The sequence below is a fragment of the Gymnogyps californianus genome, chromosome 1 (genome assembly GCF_018139145.2).
Source record: "Gymnogyps californianus isolate 813 chromosome 1, ASM1813914v2, whole genome shotgun sequence".
Taxonomy (NCBI): Eukaryota; Metazoa; Chordata; class Aves; order Accipitriformes; family Cathartidae; genus Gymnogyps; species Gymnogyps californianus.
Window position 1 is genome coordinate 165,245,208 of NC_059471.1, and position 22,083 is coordinate 165,267,290.

Sequence of the window (22,083 nt, forward strand, 5' to 3'; positions counted from 1 at the left end):
CCTTTTCTCAGTAAAGAGAAAAGCTGTTAGGATCCTCCAAGACTCATCATTTTAAAAGCTAATAAAGAGGCACCTGAAGAAACACGCAAGTTAAAAGCAGAGATCATTTTATCATTGTATTCCCCCTTTCCAAAACAATTCTTTCTCCTAGAATGAACTTTGCTTGCAATTCAGCCAAGCTCAACTGCCAAGCATTTCTAAACGCTTGCATGTGTTCATCTTGTTTATGAAATGGAAACTCTGTGACAGAATCCTAAAAGCCTAAGGAAGCACACATCTGAATCCTAGACCATGCACTAATTCACTACATTATTAGAGAGATGCTAAGAAACTAGAAGTATATTTGAGTATTTGTAGGCTATCTGAAACTAATTCACCCTCTCAAGCCAAACAGCTATTTTATTCTCTCTCTTCATAAGCCTGTATTTTATTTTTTTTCTTTTTCTCTTTCCTGTTTTTTTAAAGCAGGGAGGAAAAGGGGCTAGAAGGAATTTCATTCTTCTACATATTCATCTTTTGGTATACTTTTCTCTTCTGTTAGTGCCAGTCATCACGTTTACAAGAATATGAAGCCAACGCACAGGGATGCTCAAGTCGAGATATTTTAAAACTAAAACAAAATACAGACAGTTAAAACACAGCAAGTTAGAAATCTGTACAGGCTCAGTAAACATGCAATCGGCCAACATTAACTTCTAAAACTTCTGGGCAGGAGTAAGCTAACATCTGCAGGCCTAGAGTTTCCACAGCTTTAACTAGCTGATGGGGTTTGCTTACATTAACATATGCTCTAGAGAGAATTGATTCTCCTATGAACTACGTACTTGATATTACCATACTGACACAAATATATAAGCCATGGACAATTAAATCCTTTTGGGTACGGTAACAAAGCATTTTAAGATAATTATCTAGCATATTTTCCCTCCCCTTTTACTGTACAGACGAAGGCACCAGCAGCTCACTTTCAGACTGGCAGGTAGAGCTGTACGACCATCGCTGGAAGTAGGATGAGAGCCCGTACGCAGCTTTGTCATTTGCTTCTGCTAACGCACAAAATGGAAAGAGCTTCTAGTATTTTGCAAGTAGGAGACGGAAAGTTACGTGCCGGTTATTTTACTGACAGACAAATCTCGGGAGGTTACACGGACCTTCCAAAATAACACCAAAAATAAGAGGCTGCCATTTACCATCTGTTTGCCTCTCTCTCTCAGCGAAAAAAAAGTGCAGATCACAAGAACAAATGGAGCCTGGCTCCAGGGAGGAGGAAGAAGGGGAGAGAGGAAATTTCCACGCAAATCCTAAGTGAATCACGCCGCGATCCCCGCGCCCGGCCGCGCCGGCCTCCCCCGGCAGAGGCGAGCGGCTCCGGGGGCACCGTCCCCCCGCGCCCCCGGCCGGCTACCCGGCTCGGCCCAACGGCTCCCCCGCGCCGCGCCGGGGCGGCAAGGAGGAAATAAATAAAGCCTCCCCCGGGCAGCGGCACAGAGGGAGCCCCCTTCCCCGGCGCCCCCCGGGGAGGAGCTGCCCGCTCGCCCCCTCCACACGGCCCGGTGCCCTCCGCGCACAGCAGCGGCCCGGCGCGTCCCCCCCGCTGCCGGGGCTGGCACCGGGGGGTGGGCTGAGGCCTGCGCCGTCCCAGCGAAGCCTCGGCGCTCTCGTAGTCAGAGCGGCCCGGCTCCCCCCCCCCTCGCCTCTCCTTCCCTCCCTCCTTCCTTCCCCGGTCCGGCCTTCAGCTCGCACTCACCCGCCTTCCTCCTCCCTGCCCGGCCCGCGGTGCGTGTGCGCGGCTCTCCCTCACGCTGCCCGGCGCGGCGGCGGCGGCCGGGCCGGCGGGGGCGGGCGGGTGGGTGGGTGGGTGAGCGTGCGGGGAAGGAGGCGAGAGGAGAAGGAGGAGAAGGGTGGGGAGGGAAGGAGAGAGGCGGCGAGGAAAGAGAGGAGAAGCGGCGGGGGGGGGAAGAAAACCGCAGCGGCGCTCCTGGGGCGGGACCTGCGGCGGCGGCCGGCTGGGCGCTTGGGCGGCTGCTCCGACGACCTTTACGCGAGAGACGGGTAATCTCCGAGCTCGGGGCGCTCCGCTGCCAGCCCGGCCACCATCTTACATTAGGGAGACTTGCCCTGGACGCCGCCTCCCCTGCGCTTGCGCCGCCGACAGTGGGCGGGGAGCAACGGCGAGGAGGGGAGGGGGGGACGGGGCGTGACGGCAACGGCCGCGACGGCGCTTGGGCATGACGGGACTTGTAGGCGGGAGCAGCGCCGGCCTGGGCAGCGCGGGAGGAGGCGGCCGCTGTGCGGTCCCGAGCTGGGGGGCCGGTCCCCTTCCGGCACCGCTGCCGCCCGGATAAGGCCGGGGACCCCAACCTCTCTCCCCAGGCAGGGCCGCCCCGGCGCCCCGCTCTGGGGAGTCCCCGGCCGTAAACCCGCTGCAATTTCAGCCACCTGTTGCTGGCCATTAAATCTGCGCAGGTTTAAAGTACTGGGTTGATTCCCCCACCCCACCCCCCGCCATTGATGTTGCTTTGGGTTTTTTTTTCCCCCGCCAGGTCGAAGCGACCACGTCTGCCTCCCCCTCAGACTTTGCCGGTTGCTGGCGATAACGCCTGGGGAGGGGATGTCCTCCCAGAAACCGGCTGTCAGCAAGGGCAGCTGTCACGGCGTTTAGGTCGGGACTGGATGCGGCTCCCACTAAATTCAACGCAGGCAGCGGATTCTCACAGCGCGTCCTTTCCCTCACACACCGGGAGAGCGGGACTGTGCCCCTGCGCTGCCCCTGTCCCCCCTCCCGCGGGCGGCGGCTCCTGCCATCCCCCCAGCTTGCCAGACCCGTCCTCCGGGAGGTGACCCCCGCGCCACCTCCCCCCTTACGCTTCCCTTCCCTTTTTTTTTCTCCCTTTGTTTTTTTCCATCCTCACAGGCTCCAGCCACGACGACCTGGTGTGACAGGATTGCTTCGCTAACGAGGACATCTGTTTCTGAAGCTGCAAAATTTGGAGACCCCTTCCACGTCCCCCCAGTTCCCGGGCCACGGTGCTGCTGTCCGCCAGGCCCAACTTCGGGTGGCCGAAGCCTCCCTCACCTGCATGGCACCTCTCTGTGCCCGGGCACTGCTGTTCTATGGCAGCAGGCACTCATATGGTGCTGCCCCTTTGCTGAACAGATTTTTGTTGTTATTATTATTAATAGGATTTTCCAGGTCCATTCCCCATTTGGAACAGAAGCCAAAGGCACAGGAAAAGGTGTTTTCTTGGTTTTCTCTCTTCACTTACAAAATCCAGGCAAATTCTGTTTTCATGCACAGGGGCTGTAAGTAATTTTGACAGAAGCAACTTCCTGCAAATTCTCCAGGAGAGGATCTCTTCCCTGCCAAAAAGGCTCTTTTTTTTGGTCTTTATATTGTCAGAAACTCACACAAACCACATTGCTTCTGTCACCTCTTTCTACTGCAGACACGCTGGGCCATGGGCCTGTTAAAACCGAACCCCTCCTTTTTCCTGTAATCCCCATGGCACACAAAGGACCTCATCACCTCAGCTACCAGACAAAAAGAGCACTTTTACTCACTGCTTTTATAGCTTTCCAGTGGCTTTCCTGCACTGGCATCCTTAGCTCTCGAAACAGGCAGCCCCATCCTGAGTGTTTAATTATCAGTTATCTCCAGTGCACAAGCTATTACTACTTTTGCTATGACAATACCCATGTGAGAATTTTACTTATATTTCAGCAGTTGATAGGAAAGAGAGATGTTCATCACAGAATGCACTGGCATAACTATTTCATTTAGTGGCATGATGTTTTTCTTCTTTACTTTTGTGCCGCAGATTGAAGTGTTACACTAGTACAGCCTCGTACAACATGCCCGTTCCACTAACAGTAAAGTGCCTTGTGTTGGCATGGCTTATTCTCCTTCCTGAAACAAGTTAACATTACCTTGTGCATATTAAGTTTTATATTGATATAAGTATATCCATAACAGGAAAGCTCTATGAATTAACTTTACCGCTTCTGGCGGTAGGCAAGACCCAGGTCTGCATAAAAATAAATGCTGTTTTCAGTGGTAGTCTTGACATGTGAACACAAATGCAATGTTCTTTTGAAAACAAAACATACAATGGAATATAAACACCTATATATGTGAGAAATTCCATGTTTCTCTGCATATATATTCAACTGTAACATATACTTCATATATATAGCTACATATTAATCAAATTCAGGTGAATATTATATATATTATAACATATTTCTCAAGAAGTTTATAGTTTTCACATTTTTGTATCAACCTTTATATAAACCATTTGGTTCCAGAAGTACCCATTATGTAAGTAACTTATATAAGTAATGTAATTGTTGACAGACCTAATACCTGACGTTTCCTGTTGAATAAAAGCAAGTACTCTGACTCAGAAAGAAAGATTAAAAATAATATATCTAAAAGCTGCAATTCTTGGTCAGAGTTGAAGCTGTTTATTAAACGAATCCTGTGATTTCTTTTAATCCAGTATTGAGGAGTCTTTCCGTTAGTAAGAGTCTGTTCATATCCCTTTGCTGAGCCCTGCATGAACACAAATTTCAGCAGCGTCCAATAATAACATAGAAAAAAAAATCTACATGGCTGAAGATTACTTTGGCTGATGTTACTGAAGGTTACCCATAGCCCTTCTTCCACCTCTGCTTTAATCTGGTAAGAATCATTCACTAGGCCATCATGTGGCCATTGTAAGACTTAAGATGTCCTTAAATTAATTATTTTCTTGCTTTTAAATAATTGTAATTGTTTTCATTAGATTAGTCTTACATAGCCACATTTTGACACCTTACTCGCTTTTGGAAATGTTTGGTTTTCATTTCTTTTGAATAGGTCTGATAACTGAGCAGGACTGTTTCTAAGAAATCATTTCCGTATCTACAGGGGAAAGCTTTCAGAATACGTTTTCTTGGGAATAACCGATGTGTACTAGCTAGAGTAAAAATGTGTATCCATATGATTTATTTATTGTGGCTTGGCCCCCATTTCCCTGTGATTCGTGGCATACACACTGTTGTGCATTGATTCACACTGCGTGCTGGGGAGGTGTTCTCCTGGGCAATGCTCCACAGTTGCTGTCTCGTGGAACAAATATAGGAACCTACCAGGATTCTGCCATTTGGGGTGAAACCAAGCTATTTTCAGGACTCCTCTGGTGTTAAGTCACCGCCATTTCAAATGATTGCCAAGCTGTACGGAGGAAACACAGTGGAGATTGACAGTGGAGTGTCCTGAGAAGGGATTAGAAAGAGACACGATGGTGGTGTACTGATACTGGCAGAAAAGGAGGATGCAGAGATTAAGTAATTCCCATGCCTGGTTGGGATGAAGAGTAATTAGGCTGGGACTTCAGGATGGTAAAGTTTGCAAAGCATCTGTACAGACTGCAGTCTGAATATTCAGCAACAATACCCCAATACAGCAGCACCTCTGCATGTGGACATGTGTAACCATTAGTGCCTCAGTGCTTGTCAGCAATCCAGTTGGCTTGCTGCTCACTGGATTGATGCTGGTCTACCAGTGTGTGCTGGAAATATGTATTATGTGTGTGTTTCAGTGTGCTGGTACTGAGAAAATCCTTCAAGATTTGGAAAGTTCATGATCCTGAGTTGTGCTGGAAGCAGTGGCTGGATGTGTGTGCCTATATTTCAGACTGAAAGTCAGGTTTCATAAATATAAAAAAAAGATTTTTTCAAGCTTCTGCAAAGCCTCATTGATTACTATGGAAAGTTCACAGATACTAAGGCAGAATGATATAAAATAGTTCATGTCAGGTTTTTTAGAAATTCAGCCTTATTTACTGCAACAAAAATAAGAATTGCTCCCTGGACTGCAATGGATGTTAATGATGTGTCCATTCTTTTTGTCACTCTGGGAGATCCAGACATTTTTCTGCTTCTCTGGCTAATGATGCCTTTTACTGGGCAAATGTGTTCGAGAAAGGAACTGTATGACTGTTCTGAGTAACTGTAGAATAATAATGAAGGGCTTTGTTGGGAAATTGAAGGGCAGGTGGAGGAGCCTTACACTCTGATCAATATTTGCTGCAAGTGGCAGATGTTCACCATGTCGTGTTCGAAATCCATGAGAGAAGGAGGAGGTGTCCATGCTGCTCAGGGAAACAGGATGAGGGATTTGTCCTGCTCTTTCTTAAATGAGAGAATACAGTGGTGAAAAATGAATGTATTATAGCCAAAGATATGAGAGAGATGCATCTTTGTTAATGTTTTTGTGTTATGAGGGGAAAATGAGAACTTTAGTGGGATGCCTCAGCCAATTTTTTCATGATAATCTTTACTTACTCAGCATAACTCTAGCACAGCGCACCTTATCTGCTAAGTGCACCTATCTTTGCAAATGAAAGCAGAAATCACTCCTGTTTTCTGGAAAGGGTGCAGTGGGGACCCCTGGGAAGCTACCACTGCTCTTGTTAACCTCAGAGTGCAACTGAAGTAGTGGTATGCGTATAACGTCCTAATATTCTTCCGAGGTCTGTTTCCTTCTGCACAATTATTTACAGCAAATCTTCCTGTATGTTGTTTTCCTTGTCCCGAACTCCTTTGAATCTAGACACTCATGTGAAACTTAACACAAGTTGTCACAAGCATCCTTCCAGCTCTTTTTTTGCCTTCTGGCTCCTGTGCTGAAATCCGTTCACAGAATCCTTGGACTTCTCCTTACTATCCTCCTTTTCTTTTTTGAAACATTTTTTATGCATCAAGCAGCTTGCAAGGCTCATGTTCCTCATCATAACGGTGCCTCAGTTGCCAGAGACAAATTGCAAATATTTTTCATTTCTATACTTAATTCAGTGCCAATGATAATAGGTTTCATTTTTTTTCTCAATTTTGGAATGTCATTCCCATCTGTTTTTCCAGTCTGGGCTTCCCTAGGAAATGGATGTTCCCAGGGAACCCAGTAGTGTGTAATAAAATAAGATGCCTCCCACTCTACATCTCCTTTCCATATAAATCCTGTGCTGGTGTTGGAATGGGAAGGAGGGAAGATGCTGGGCTAATGAGAGGTGAATAGTAACAGGATTCAAGTTTGCAGTTCTATGTGCACCTCTGAGGCAATGTTACCTTGAAGTGTGTTTCCAAGAGATGAGAAAAAGTCTTACTGACAAAGGCAATGGATAAATCAGGAAGATATGCAGCATTGCATAGAAGGGTACTGAAATATATTCAATCGCAGAAGTGAGAGAGAGACACCATGCAGACAAGCAACCAAGAAGGCTGCATTGCTTTGCTCTGTGCATAGTAAAATGGAACGTAGTCTTTATCTTAAGATCTCCTATAACACACACAGGTCAGCATCATGTGCACTAGAAGGGAACAGACTTTAGAGCAATTGGCCTGAATCCAAGAATTTTATATTGCTGAAGATTTGATTATAAGTGTCTTATAATCTCAGCATTTTGAAATGTTTAATTTTGGTAATTCATCTCATAAAATGTGAAAGGAGCTAAAGAGTGCTGAACAAACTATGAGCCAAAGTATATTTGCTATTGCTTTTTTCCTGCATCCGCTGTGGCAATAAATATGCCTGCCCTGCAATCTGTATTCCCTTTAACTCATGCAGTGCTGCCACATTATTTGAGTGGCAGGAAGAGTAGCAGCGAGCCCAGATGCGTAGTCAAGCAGTGGAAGGTGGGGACAGAAGATTGATTTCTTGTTTGTGGAGCACCACAATGACCACACTAGGGAAGGTGGTGCCAAACGGATGGAAAGAGGCTCATGGTTCATACAGCTGATTTCCACCACCGGTGATGGCATCCAGATACCACCTGGTTTAGAAATGCAGAGCTACAATATAATACAGGACATGATAGGAATATTTCCCTTTGCAGCGTTTTCAAGCTGACCATCTATTTGGATTTCAAACAGCATTTTTGTAACCTCAGTCTTTGCATTTCAATTTAGTGGTTTGAAAAAAAATACTGGCTCTACAACTCCCTATTTGAAGTGATATCATTTGACAGCTGTGGTAAATCACCTGGGTACGTTACAATACTGGGGTTCAGCGGTGACTTCCCATGGATAAATCTTTCACAGCTCATCCTATTCTGAACAGTTAGAAGTCCTGGAGGTCCTGTTCACATCCCTTGTGCTCTTGTAGACCAGCCAGCATTATTTTGCTTTATGGTGGCATTGGTCCATTTCTCAGGAACGTCCCTCTCTTGCATTCAGTTTGGCCAACACTCACAAATTCTAATATTTGAGGCAGTGTCATAGAGCTGGGGCTGGACATGCTACACACAACCCATGAGACAGTATCAGGGGAGGAAAAGAGGCGCTGCTCTAAAAAAATGTGTGAATCTGGGGACACACACACACTGGAATTGCAAAGGAAGCCATCAGCATTCAGCAAGAGTGATGACGTACCTAATCCAGATGATTTTGTAACAGAAGAGGGCACTCAGGGGCCAGGCAGCAGATAAACCTTATCACATTATACAATGAGGGAAAATCATTCAAAAATGGACAGAATCCTCTCAGCTTGATGCAGCTCATAGCTGAAGGCTGTGGGCTGGTAAGCCTGGGTTTCATTCATGCAAAAAGAAAGCCCAGCCACTTTAAAACAATCTTTGCAAATGCACTCAAGCCAACTCATCTAAAATGAAGTAACATTCCTGTGTAGACAGGACTTCATTATGTTACTTGTTATTGTTTTCAGGGAGTCCTCACCTGCTCTTTAAAGTGCAACATACATTACGAGAGAGAATGATTACTCATTATTGTTGTATTCCTTAATTGCCTTCTATATTAGTGTGTTCAAAGGAATGTATTTTTTCTCTTCTGCCCTTCTCTGCCTGCATCTGACACCACTCAGCATTTTCCACAGAGCTCAAAATTGCTCGCATTCTTATAAAAACGCCTCAGCCGTATGGGATTTGCTGAGACGAAATAAAAAGTGCACAACTTGAGAAAATGCAATACTTGATCCTGCGTATTGATTCCATGGCTGCCGTATAAACAGGAACTGTTAGTTACAAGGATTTCCACCAACTTCATCGGTGTTGGAGCTCATGTTCTGCATAGGCCAGGTGTGATGGGAGGTCACCTGTCAAGAAAGTATGATGTTGCATTAAAGGGCTGGGGTGAACTTTGATGCTTGTAAATATATTGCACCAGCCAAGCTCCAGCTGCAACCTTGCAGTTTTCCAGGCAGATCTACTTCCTTTTGCCAAAGGAATGTGAGCTACTGCAGCTAATTTTATGCTATATAAATAATGCTGATAGAGAGACAAGCCTGAAATTAGATAGGTTAGATAGGCAAAATAATAGATTAAATAGGAAAGTCAAAGCATTTGTTAATCAGAAATATGAGTATGTTCCTTAAGGAGCTGCAGGAACCCGACTGTAATGATGACAAATGAGAGATCCCAGAATAATAAGATCAGTCTTGCATATAGGCAGCACCGTAACTGAGACTCTGTATGACATAGATGTGCTTGTTGTACAGAGAAATTGGGCCCTTATATTCTGATAGAGAACATTTCCTCTTCTTAACAGCCTCTGCTTGACATGTTGACAGAGCGAAGGTTGTGCTGTGTGCCTTGCACTGCTCTCCTCTCTTTCCCCTTCTGCTCCATCTTCCCTCCAGGGCCCTGCAGCATGATGGGGCCAGGCTGAGAGCCACCGAGGGCAGGGATCATATCCAGGGAGAGCAGAGACCACGCTAGTATCCCGACCATATTGTATAGGTTAACCAAGACACCTAAAGGATGGTAGATATTTTTCTATTTTAATATAGATTTTTTATTCTTTCATATGGATTTTAAAATTTTACTGTGTTTTCCCCTGCAACATTTTAAAATCATTGGCACATTACTGCATGAATAGGAGAATTTCCTGCTAACAGGCCAGACATAGAATTAAAGCCCTGGGTAGACCTAGTTTCTTTTACTCCTAATAATCTAGCACTTGTTTTTTTTTTTTAAGGAATGATAAATTGCCTCTGATTCTTAAATAGGTTATTTTAAACTGTAGCCAGCCAGACTCTGATAGGAGCCATATTTTGCTACGCCATGTAAATCATGTGCTGATTTTTACTTTAACTCACTTTCATTTTGTTTTCTTCTCCTCACTCTCTTTGTATTGGTATCATACCTGGGAAACCAAAATGAGTTTTTGCATGGAAAGCTTCAGAACAGATGTGCCACCAGCACTTCCACTGATGGTGTATTATGTCATGCTTGCCTGAAGTGCTTACAATTTGTTTTATGCAAACTCACTGTATGCTGGGCCTTAAAATGTACTGCACAGTTGTTGGATTGACATGGGCAGAAGGAAAGATATGCTGAGTTTTTTGTGTGGTTTTAGTCCATGCCTAGCAGTATTTCTCCTAACTAGTAAATAAAACAGTGTAATGTCTAAAAGCCACAACTTCCAAAACTTTTAGGTGTTTATATTTGCACAAGATCCCATGAAAGTAGCCTGCTTTCCAAAACAGGTGAGCACTTGCAACTTCTCCCGAGGTCAATGAAAACTCATCTTCTCTGAAAGACAGTTCCATTCTGCAAATTTCCCACACAGGATTTCCATGTTGAATATTAGACCTACACTGTGGAAAACACTGGGTACAGTATTATACAAAAAAAAGGTGGGCACCCACCAGATTCTACCAAATCTATCCAGAATCTTCCATGTTTAATCTCTTGGGTGTATTACGTTGGAATAAATTTTGAAAAGACTTCAGGGTAAAGCTATGACTAAGCAGAATAGCAGGTAATGAACAATCTCCTGAGAGAAGACAGTAGGGAATGTACTGCAGAGTAAGATGCACAGGGTGATGCCTAACAGCAGGTTCTGCCATAAGCATGTGGACAGCTTCGTTGTCCTTCAGAGGCAACTCATTCATTCAACCAACATGGTGGGCCATCACTTTCTTCACTCTCCAGCACAGAAGTAGCAGAGTAAGAGCGTTAAGATTAGGTGGGCAGCCAGCTACTTCCCACTTGGGTAAAAAGACTTTGCCAAAATCAGGGCAAGAGGGAAGTGAGTTGCTGGTTGCTTGCTTCTTCACTCCTCCTCTTTGCAGATAGGAATCTAGACACTGGACTTTCTTCCTTCTGAGTAATATATACCTTTCCTCATTCTTCTGAGCAGTCTATACCTTGACTCATTGCAGGCCCACTTCAAAGGCACAGAAATCAGAGGGAGCACTCTCAGAGCTTTTCTCACTGGAGTGAAGTCATACATTCTCACCTCAGGACAGGTAAACAGTAAGTTGTCTCAGCTGAGATCTTAGTAAAGACAAGGGAGTTATTTTTTCATCTTCAAGATCTAGTTGAAATCCAAGCTTATCTCAATTTAGTAATATAAGTGAAAATACCCCTGTGGATTTTATTTAAAAATAGCTAAAGAGGTACATCATCTATTTATTGAGGTACGACTATTTTCATGAAAAGTAAAAGAGCAGAAACAAAGAGCACAGGTCTCAAAATGTGGAGTAAAACTGCTGAAAGAATAACAAGGGTTCTGTTGAACTCCTATACAAAGCAGAACGCGATGGCCTAACTGAGTTTTATTAGGCATTGCTTTTTAATTGTTGATGTGACTGAACAATCAAAACCGTAAAAGGCGCTTGGCTAATATTGTGAGCAGTGTAATTCCTTAAGAAAACTTAGCTATGATACAGCATTCACCTTTAATTGCTACCTTTCGTCTCAGATAACTGAGGAATTAAGAGGATAAATAGAGCCACCTTAGGTTTTCATGGCTCATCTGCATCTTGTATAGACCTTTAAAGTTTAGTAGCATGTTATGTCCTCCTTACATTTGGATAAAACAGCTCTGCACGTCATGAAGCAACCAGTTCATGAAAGAAGTCTCCAGAAAATTCAGCACACAAAAGTTCAAAAGGATTGTGGCTCTAAGCCCTCTTTTTAGGAAGTGCTCCAGTGCTTAAGTTTTTGCACCTGTGAAATTCAAGCAGTTGTTTTAAATAAAAGCTCTAAAAGTGAGCCCTGGCAGCTCAGTCTGCAGAGGGTTGACAACTGCTGTGGAGCAGACTGACAGCACAATTACCTGTGAGGTGTGCCCCACTGGGAAAAGGCTGAGCTTGGGCAGTTTGTTCATGTCACAGCATGTGACAAAAGGTTACCAGGAAGGTGATTACTCCTGTCCTACCACAGCAGCCCTTGTGTCAACTGGGTCTAGCAATGGCAGCCAGGCTTCCATTGAAGAACTTCTTACTATGACATGGCTGACTCCAGCCATGATTTGGATGAGAGAAGGATGTGGGCAGAGAAGCATCACATGAGTAAGAACATACACAGCCCTGGGTGATACTAGCTATGTGTGTACTTACTGTCCCCTTATTTTTTCCCCTTAATTTTAAATACCAACAGTTAACACTATTGCCTTAACTTTAAGTCTGTGTTTGCACAGTATTTCAAGAGGAGGTAAGTTGTTTATGAACAGGGAGTCCTCGCAGCGCAGAAGGCTGTTAGGTCTAGAGGGAGACTAACTCCTCAAAAAGTCCTTTTTCTGGCGTTACACATGAAAGTTGGTGTGAGGTAAGAGTTGGAGATGGATCATTATTTTATGGAGCCATGAACAGAGAGAAAAGACACAGAACTTTCAGACAAGAAATCAGTTTATTGAGAGCACTGGGGCTATATGACTCACTGGTTTATCTGAGTAGGCAAACAAACCAGAAAGTATTAAAAGAGTGGCTCTGATCAATAAAAATAAAAACATGTTTTTGGTCTGTCCTGGTTTTGGCTGGGATAGAGTTAATTTTCTTCCTAGTAGCTAGTATAGTGCTGTGTTCTGGATTTAGTAGGAGAATAATGTTGATAACACACTGATGTTTTTAGTGGTTACTAAGTAGTGTTCATACTAAGTCAAGGATTTTTCAGCTTCTCGTGCCCAGCCAGCAAGAAGGCTGGAGGGGCACAAGAAGCTGGGAGGGGACACAGCCAGGACAGCTGACCCAAGCTGGCCAAAGAGCTATTCCATACCATATGATGTCATGCCCAGTATATAAACTGGGGGGAGTTGGCTGGGAGGGGCAGATCGCTGCTCAGGAACTAACTGGGCATTGGTCGGTGAGTGGTGAGCAATTGCATTGCGCATCACTTGTTTTGTATATTCTAATTCTGTTAGTATTATTATTGTCATTTTATTATTATCATTATTTTCCTTCCTTTCTGTCCTATTAAACTGTCTTTATCTCAACCCACGAGTTTCACTTTTTTTTTTAATTCTCTCCCCCATCCCACTGGGTGGTGGAGTGAGCAAGCGGTGCTTAGTTGCCGGCTGGGGTTAAATCACGACAGAAGGCAAGTAAGATCAATAATGTTAAGAAAAGTAGTAGACACTTCAGTTACATTTCTTTGTGATTTAGGTAGAAAGTGAATTAGTATTTGAGTCTCACATTACTTGAGCAAGAGCTCTAGGCAGTTGAGGGCCTTGGGTTGTCCTTCCCTCAATTCTTTTGGTTGACGCTGATGCTTTTGTCCAAAAGACTTAATCACCGAGACAAATCGCAGGAGAAATATTCTTTACCTGGTGGTCAGATTAGTCTTTTGAATGGTGGGATTATCTCTACCCTGTTCCCTGGCAGGTTCCAGTTCCATATCCGGTGAAAGTTTAATTATTTTTGCAAAATGAAGTAGCGCTAATGAGAGATTGAGAGCATACAATGCCAAAGTCCTCTCCAACCTTTATAGGAGGTAGGAGATGTATGTTAAGAACTTAGCAAGCCTCTCACAAGCTGAACAAGTGATCTGAACTCCTCTAGTGAAAGGGAGGCATTAATCTTTCCTATAATGCTGTTTGGATCTCACCTCAAAATTGACACTAGAATTTCTGAGAAGTTCTGGGAAATCACACTTTGAAACACGTTTACCATCTGCCAGTATAAAACAATGTCAAACTAAGCCACTCAAAAGGCACAATCAAATCTTCATTAAAAATAAGGCCACCTCATTTTTAGGGGTTTCTCATAGCTTAGTGTCCATGTGTAGTTATAGTCTAAATATACCTGCAAGCAAACCTTTCCCTCAGTGTCTCAGAATGAGTCAGTACCTCAAGCTTCTCCTGGGCTGGACCTCACTGCAACTTCTTGTTTCTGCAGACAGACTGTGCATTAAATAAGACTGAGAGTGATGCATAAGAAAAACAAAATTATATTGTTAATAGGCAGATGCCTAGGAATGCAGCTGAGTGACACATTCTGAGTGTTATTTCCAAGCAAATACTGATTGTCGTTTGTAAAGAGATAGCACAAGATGTAAAGCTATCCTGAGATCATAATCATAATTTACTGCTGTCTACTTAAAGAGAACTGGTATGACCCTTTATGCAGATACCAACCATACTGATGAATGTAGGTCTTGACCTTTGAATTTCTGTTTTTCAAATCAGTATTTCTTGTATGCATGCTTTCAATAGGTTATTAACTTTGGAGTGAACTATTCTCCTAAGTATGCTTCATTATAACTCCACTAAAGTTAATCTACAATAGTAGTAGTTTTGGCTTGCAGAAGGGCCTAAAGGATTACAATTCCACCATGTTGGACATCTACAGACACACACAATTAACTCTGAGAATTTTGTCTTCTCCATTGGTTAGGTCTCGTTTTATCTGAGAGGTCAGATTAGCTGACCAGGTGTTTTTCAGCACTACATTTCAAAAAGAGATTTAGCTTTGTCTGATTTAGCATAGGAATGTTCTTGAATGATGAGGGAAATAATTAATTTTGACCATCTGACACCATTTAGAAGAAAGGTATGAGAGTTATACGTGCCAAGCAGCTCAGAAACGTGTGCATAAGATAAAGGTTTTCCACTATTCTCTTCTTAAGCACCCAAGCAACTGAATAACCATAAGCCATAAACTCCAGCCTTGATCACTCAAGCACATAATATAGTTTAGTGCTCCAATGTCTAAGGTGTCACCTTGGTAGGAGTTATTGAACATGTGGTCTCAACAATTGCCCCATTAATTGTGAACAGCTAATATTGCTTCTCATTATCCTTCTGCAGCACAGTCATAACCAAATAAGGCAGGAGGAGACTTTAATAGACATGTGACTTCCAGTGAAATATTTTGACACCAGAGCCAATTAATACAGTTGCTTATTCCAGAAATTGGATTTGTTCGGTCCATGTCCTTCAGATTCTTGCTCCTGAGGATAATTCTCCCTGATCCTCAGGAAACGTCAACAAAACAAAAATGGACTGGAGCAGAAAGCAAATCCTTTCTTATGCTACCTATTCAAACAGGGCTTTCCTTCAAATAAGATATCTCAGAGCATCAGGACAGGGAAAGTATTTCAGTAACTGACTGTCAGAAGTGCACAAGCTAAATTCTGCACACATCTTTGGTGTACAGGAGCTTCTCATCTAGTACCCAGAGAACTCCAAAGAAGTGGACAGTGCTGGGAAGATAATTAACAGAATGGTAATATAATTTGTGAAGCAATTTTACATTGCAGTAGAGATGGCATTGTGAGATGCCCTTTTTCCTCAGTCTCACTGGTTGCCATATCAAATTCACTCAGTTTGTAAGTATAAAGTAATGATTTCTTCCAATTTAGCTCAGATTGACTGTCCAGATACTTCCTCCCCCATCTCCTGTACTATATCCGCTTACAGAAACCCTGTGCTTTACATTTTTAGCACAGACATTTTTGTGCAACTTTACACACCTTCAGTGTTGCCCAGGTGACCTCATTATACTTCTGTAGCTTTACACCTATTCCAACATATCCATTCTCTGATGGGAACCCAAAAGGATGCAATAAGTGTGTAACTCAGCCTGCAGAATATATACAACATGCTTCAGAAAGTGCTCAGTGTGAATTTCAGGACAAAGCCTGAATTTGTGGGACTGGCAACTAGCAAAAACATCAACCATCTGTAAATCTGATACGGAAATCACTGAACAGAATGAATATCAATAAGGCAGTTGATGTGCCAACACTTCTACTTACTATATCAAATATCTCCACTTTGCTTGTACTTTGTCTTTCCATCATTTCTGCTGTTGTATGTTTCTCCACCTCTTGTTGTCAATTACTAGCAGCTACATCATTACAATAATCAGATTATCTCCCGGGCTAGGAACTGCCTCATTCCCTTCAGAAGCTGAATGGAGAAATTATTACAAAAAAGAAAAGCTATTCTTCATTCCCAGATAGAGAAGGAAGAATAACAAGACAGATATTTCTAAGGGCCTCAAAGCAGGAATTAGGAAAAAATTAACTCACAATACATCACACAGCCAAGAACAGTATTTTCCTTTTACCTCTGAAGCCTGAACAGGGATCATAAAGGCCCAATTGTCAAGCAGGAAAATTACTGATACTGTTTATCAAGGCATTCATTTCTGGTCAGATGCCTATTGTCAATAATTGTCCTCACCTACACAGGAAGGGCAGCACTCGCCGTTATTCAGCTCCTCTCCCCCTGCTCCCAGACCCTGAGGAAGGTATTCATATAACTTTGAGAACATTTAGCTCTTTGTGCCTTGGACTAGATAAACCACTTACCCAAGCTAGCAACAACCTCACGCAGTTTCTCTGATGAGCTTAGATACCATGGTGACAGTAGAAATATCTAGGATGGAAGACAGAGAAATTACAAAGTTATTTTGTTGAGAATAGCTGCAGGGAAAGGTCTTAGACTTTATTCTAAGATTTGACACCGAGCTAACTATCTCGATGTATAAAACACACTTTTTGCAACAAAGACAGGATTATAACCTGATAAGAAGTTTTCAGGAAAATTAGCTGGCGTAGTAAGAGAATTCAGGGTTTTTTACTCTGCCAACTTAACATAACCCAAAACCACATTCTTTTTCTCTGTTCAGATGGGGCCAGGCTAAAGATCCAGTTGATCGGCATTCCAGGCCTGCTGTGAAATGTTATACCCATTTTTACAGACCAGTAAGCTGAGATGCACAGACAGAGTTAATGTCAGTCAAAATAAGAGCTCAAGGAAGTTTTATGGTCTAATCAGTAGCCAGAAATGCTTTTGACTTTTTGGGTAAAGAGACATATTTCACAATGTAAAGACTGGTCTATTTATGTAGATGCACTTCTACAAGGCATCTTTTTCAGCTGCAATGCAGAAAAGCCTTTTAATTTTCATTTTGCTCCATCATGCAGGATGTGATCACAATAACACTCAAGATTAAAGGTAGGAAATTAAGCATGGCCTCTTGGGCATTTGAATAATACTTTTTTTTTTGCTAATAATTATTCTTCCTGATCATAATAAAATGTAAAGAAAATAAATTATATCATCATCATCGTCATCTTCGTATCTTGATGTGTGATTTGGCTATGAACCACAGTGACTGAATTTAGTATTATTAAAATTAAGAATGTTACACCTGTAGTACATCACAAACCACCTAGAAGTCCAGTCAAAGTGCAGGTTCCCATTGTGCAGCTCATTTAAATTATTACTAGTAGTTATTTCTGTCTACAGAAAATAACATCTCTTACACGAAGGTCTCTCACTGCACAAGCAAAATTCGCTACCCCACAGGCGATCTGGGACCTCCTTTCCCTGGAATCCAGAGGAATTAATATCCATCCCAGGTATTTAGTGTCAGCCTACCTTTGATACTTCACAGATTTCTGTCTAGTAATTAAGGATGAAAGAAGCCGGTGTCCCTCACTGAACCCAGCTGTATTGGAGAACTTGCTGAGAGCTATTGTTAGGAAGAGGAAGGAGGTATTCTTTCCCTATAGTGACATGGCAAAAATAGTCTACCAAACCAGCCAGTGATCTCGGGTAAACAATGAGATCCTAAATTAAAGGATAGCAAATAAAGCAAGAATAAGCAAAGAATTACTATTCATGGACTTGCCTACTCATCAAAGCATGGATGGATGCAGTTATGCCAATATAAATATGTGCAGAATGTATGGTATGGTGTATCTAGATACCTCTCTTACTTCATCCATACTAGGAGCTGTACTGTCAGAACTATTTTGCATTAAAATATCACATTGCTGACAGAGAAAGAGTATAATAAATGCTATGCAGCTGGAGCTAAATGTGGTATTTTTCTTCTGAAGTTCAGCTGCCCAATGACCTACCCCATGCCATCCACTCTTTTCAGGGTGTTTTTTTTCTTCATGTTGCTATGTGACCGTTGGCCAGTTGGCAAGGAGAGGAAAGAATTATCTGGAAATTTAAAATATTAAATCTGCAGTGGTTAGAAAGGATTTTTTCCTCCAACAGGGAGTAAAAAAAAGTGTGTGCAATCTGGCTGCATCTGAATGCCAAAAGAAGTATGACAGCTCTTAATGCCTGGGAAAGGCTTTTTAAAAAAAATTGATTCATTTATTTATTTCTCTCTTTTTTTTTTTTTTTTTTTTAAATTTAGATTTAGGAAATCATACTCTGTCTGCCAAACTTTTTTCAGTAACTTTTGAACCTGTTGCAATTCCTGAACCAATTCCTACCTAATCTGATCAAGGGCTAAAGGGGTCAAAAACTTATGTCCTCACAAACTTTGTGAAAATCAGGGAACGTATAAAGGAGAAAGATCAAAATTAGGATCTCTGTGGTTGGAAAGGCTGAAACAAAACCTCAAGCTATCCGTTACGTTTGCTGTGGTCAGGCGATCAACCCATGCGTCTCTGAATTTATCATGATACCTGCCTTTCATAGTCATGGGTCTTGGGGTGGCACATGGGCAGCATAGGAACAGAGCTATGGCTTCGCCGTGATGGGTAGACGGGAGAAGATACAGGAATGCCGTACCCAGGTACCGAGGCTGCTTTAGTTCTGCTGCTTGTGGAGTAACTTCAATTATTTTCTACTTTCACCTCTTGCCTGGCACTCTTCCTTTCCTAGAATAAAATAAATAATTCACTGTCTATCATTCTCATTGCAATAGGTCTGTTCTGGTTCATGGCTAAGACCAGGAAAAGGGAAATCTCAAGGAAATATGAGCCCTTTGACTAAATGAACAAATTAGGCCAAATTAATGAGAACGGATTCATCTATTGAACTCTGAGAGGAGCTGTTCTTGACAGGATAGACTTCCCCCCCCCCCCCATCTTTTAAAATTTCCTTTTCTCTCTCCTGTTTCTCTTCTGACTAATCCTTGTGAAACTGTTTCTCTGGTTTCTATCTCTTTTTCCTTATAGCTGCCTTGCCAATTCACTCTCACCCCAGGACCACTGCTCTCTCTATATTGCCCCTTCTGTCATCCCATTATAGGGAAGATCTAGAGAAGCAGATAGTTGTTTTGCCAATTTCCCATGGGTCTAGTTCATTGGACATGGTTTTGCAACCGTGAAATATTGTTTTAATAAAGTTCAAGAGGGGAAACTATTGGCACTAAAAATGAATACATACTTTTGGTGGAATCTTTTATCTTAAAGGTAATACAGGAGGGAATTTCTGGAGGAGACTTGATTACTACTGGGACAGAGGGTGGTAAATTGACTTCAGATATGGGATACCTCTAAGATACTAATATTTGTTCCTTAGCTCCAGATACATACACGTACAAATGTCCTTTTTGCTTTATTTTCTTCATTCCTGGTACTTTTCTCTTGCGCATACTTTCAGTTTAAATGCAGCTTTCTTCACAGGATAACCCCTATCAGGGTTGCCTTTTTTCCTAGATTGTAAACCCTAGTTCACCATTTGAAGCACAAGAAACATGAGTTTTAAAAGCCACGCACCTGCTAACAAAGTTGAACAAAACCCCTTAGTTTACTGGTTTTAAGTGAATAGTGCTGTTGTAATTACCTGCATTTTTAAATAAGGATCACCATCATTGAAACATTTACAAATTACTTATTTCATGTTTTTGAAGACTTCAATCTGAAACCATAGAAACTGAAACCATTCTGGTTTTGAAAAAAGAATAGTAGCACTTTTTTTTTTTTTCACTGAAAAAAACCTGAAAACGTTCTAACAAATTTACCTCTCGCTGCAGCGTCTGACTTCAGGCACTTTGCCTTATTCAATGAATACGGCTTACAGGGCAGGGCTTGAAAGACTCCCTTCAGCATGATATGGAAAGGGAAGGGGGAAAGAGAAACTGAATAGCACAGAAGCGGTGTTCTATTTACAACAGAGGAGTGAACGTGGGAATGCAGAACCCCGGTGCTCTCCCTTTTCCGCAGCCACCTAGAAAAGGTTTGAACACGAACACGAAGCCGACTGACACGATGAACTAGCAAGCTGCAACTTACACCAGAAAAGGCCGAGCACACCAGCGCCACAGCCCCAGCCTCAGCCTCAGCCGGGGCTCCGCGCCCCTCTGCGACTACAACTCCCGTCAGCCCGCGGCGCAGGTCCCGCGGCACCGGCCTGCCCCTGCCCCTGCCGCTGCGGCCGGCGCGGGAACGGCCGCTTGTTAACTTTCGCCAGCTGGGCTGCCCAAAAGCCGGACCAGGCAGGAGCCGTGGGACCCTCTCCCCCTCCTCCGCAGCGGGAGGAGCCGGCGGGACGCTGCCTCGCTCCTCGGGAGGCGCCGTTGCGGGCAGCCCGGGGTGTTGGCGGGCCTTCCTCGGGCGGCGGCGCCGCGATCGCACCTCCCTCTCTCCAAGATGGCGGCGCCGTTGGCGGTAAATTCGGGTAAGAGGAACCTGAGCGCGGGGCCGCGGCTCCTCCTTCTCCTCCGCGGCGGTGCCGCTCGCTGTCTTCCCCGCCGCCAGCCCCCGCCCTCCAGCCGGTCGGGGGGCGCCGGCTCCGCGCCCCTTCTCAAAGCCCGCGGAGCCGGTGGCGGCGGCCCTGGGAAGGCCGGGCGTGAGGAGGCGGCGCGGTCCGAGCGGGCGGCGGGCAGGGCTGCGGGGCGCCGGGTTGTGGGGGCCGCGGTGGTACTTGTAGGCGGCGGGGAGAGCGGCCTCCGTGTGGGCCTCCTCCCGTGCGGTGGTGCCCGGGGCGCTCAGGCCGCGCCAAGGTGCCTGGTGATGGAGCTCTGTGGTCAGAGCTGCCGCCGTGCCTGGCAGATCCCGGCAAAGAGTGCATGAAGCTGGTGACGTGAGATAGCAAAGGCTACCTTGGTTCGAGAGGACTGTGGTAACTCAGTGCATGTGTGATTAAGCATCAGTTCCGTATTGTACTCATCTGTTAATGCTGTGTGTAATAAAAGGCAAAACAAAATACATGCTGAATTTTGCTCTGTGCTACACAAGGAGTCTGGAAATGTTGAGCGGGTCTTTCTTGCATTGAGTGTTACTAAGGGTTAGGAGCGTCAGGGTCATCCATGGTCCTTTCATAGCCTGTCACAAGGAGCAGTTTTGGGTTACTAAGGTAGCACTTGCTGGTATAACTGGGGAATAAGTCTAATAGAAAAGGAAATGACTAGATAATTGGAGAATAACTTAGAGGTCATCTGGTCCAACACTCCTTCTCTTCCTCCCCCTAAAGCAAGGCCAGCTCAATCAGGTGGCTCAGGGCATTATCTAAACTAGTTTTGAATACTTGTAAGGATGAAGATCCTCCCAGAGGCCTCTCTGGGCCTCTGTTCCAATGTGTGACCACCCTCACAGTAAATTTTTTTTTTTTTTTTTTTTACTGATGGCTAATTGGAAGTTTTGGTATTGCAGCTTGTGTCAGTTGCTGCTCAACTTCCCCTGGGGTACCTCTGTCTTTGTTTTCTGTGTATAGTGCCATTCAACAGTTGAAGACAACAAAGTTCCCATCCCTCTTTAGCTTTCTTTTCTTAAGACTAAACAAGGTCAATTCTTTCAGCCTCTCCTCATTCATCCTGTTCTCTGGCTCCCTGTTTCAGTGTCTTGCTCTGGGGAGCCCAAAACTGGACACAGTACTGGAGTGAAGGACTCTCAGAGGTGCCTAAATAATCACTTCCCTACACCTGCTGGCTGCAACTCTGTTAATAAGGCCTCTATGCACCAGGCTGTCTTTGCTACGAGGATGTGCTGCTGACTAGTGTTCAGCTTCCTGTCTACCAGGACACTTGGGTGTTTTTCTGTAAAGCTGCTTTCTAGCTGCTTGGTCCCCAGCCTGTACTGTTGCCTGGAGTTATTCTGTCTCAGGTGCAAGACATTGCATTTGCTGTTGTTGAGCTTTGTTAGGTTAATACAAGTAGAATGGAGACCC

The 22,083-nt window shown here is 43.9% G+C and overlaps 2 protein-coding genes across 9 annotated transcripts in view; one reads left to right on the forward strand and one right to left on the reverse strand.

Annotated features, from left to right (window-relative positions):
- The window catches only part of CNOT4 (CCR4-NOT transcription complex subunit 4), an 83,905-nt gene extending 81,853 nt beyond the window's left edge, over positions 1 to 2,052 (reverse strand). For all 7 annotated transcript variants that reach the window (XM_050905477.1, XM_050905455.1, XM_050905441.1 and 4 more), the window contains exon 1: positions 1,748 to 2,052. The gene's annotated coding sequence lies outside the window, so the exon portion shown is untranslated. The remainder of the gene's footprint in view (positions 1 to 1,747) is intronic.
- Positions 2,053 to 20,567: 18,515 nt separating this feature from the next.
- NUP205 (nucleoporin 205) overlaps positions 20,568 to 22,083 on the forward strand; it is a 53,092-nt gene continuing 51,576 nt past the window's right edge. For both annotated transcript variants that reach the window (XM_050900433.1, XM_050900440.1), the window contains exon 1: positions 20,568 to 20,595. In XM_050900433.1, coding sequence (XP_050756390.1) covers positions 20,568 to 20,595 — 28 coding nt within the window. The remainder of the gene's footprint in view (positions 20,596 to 22,083) is intronic.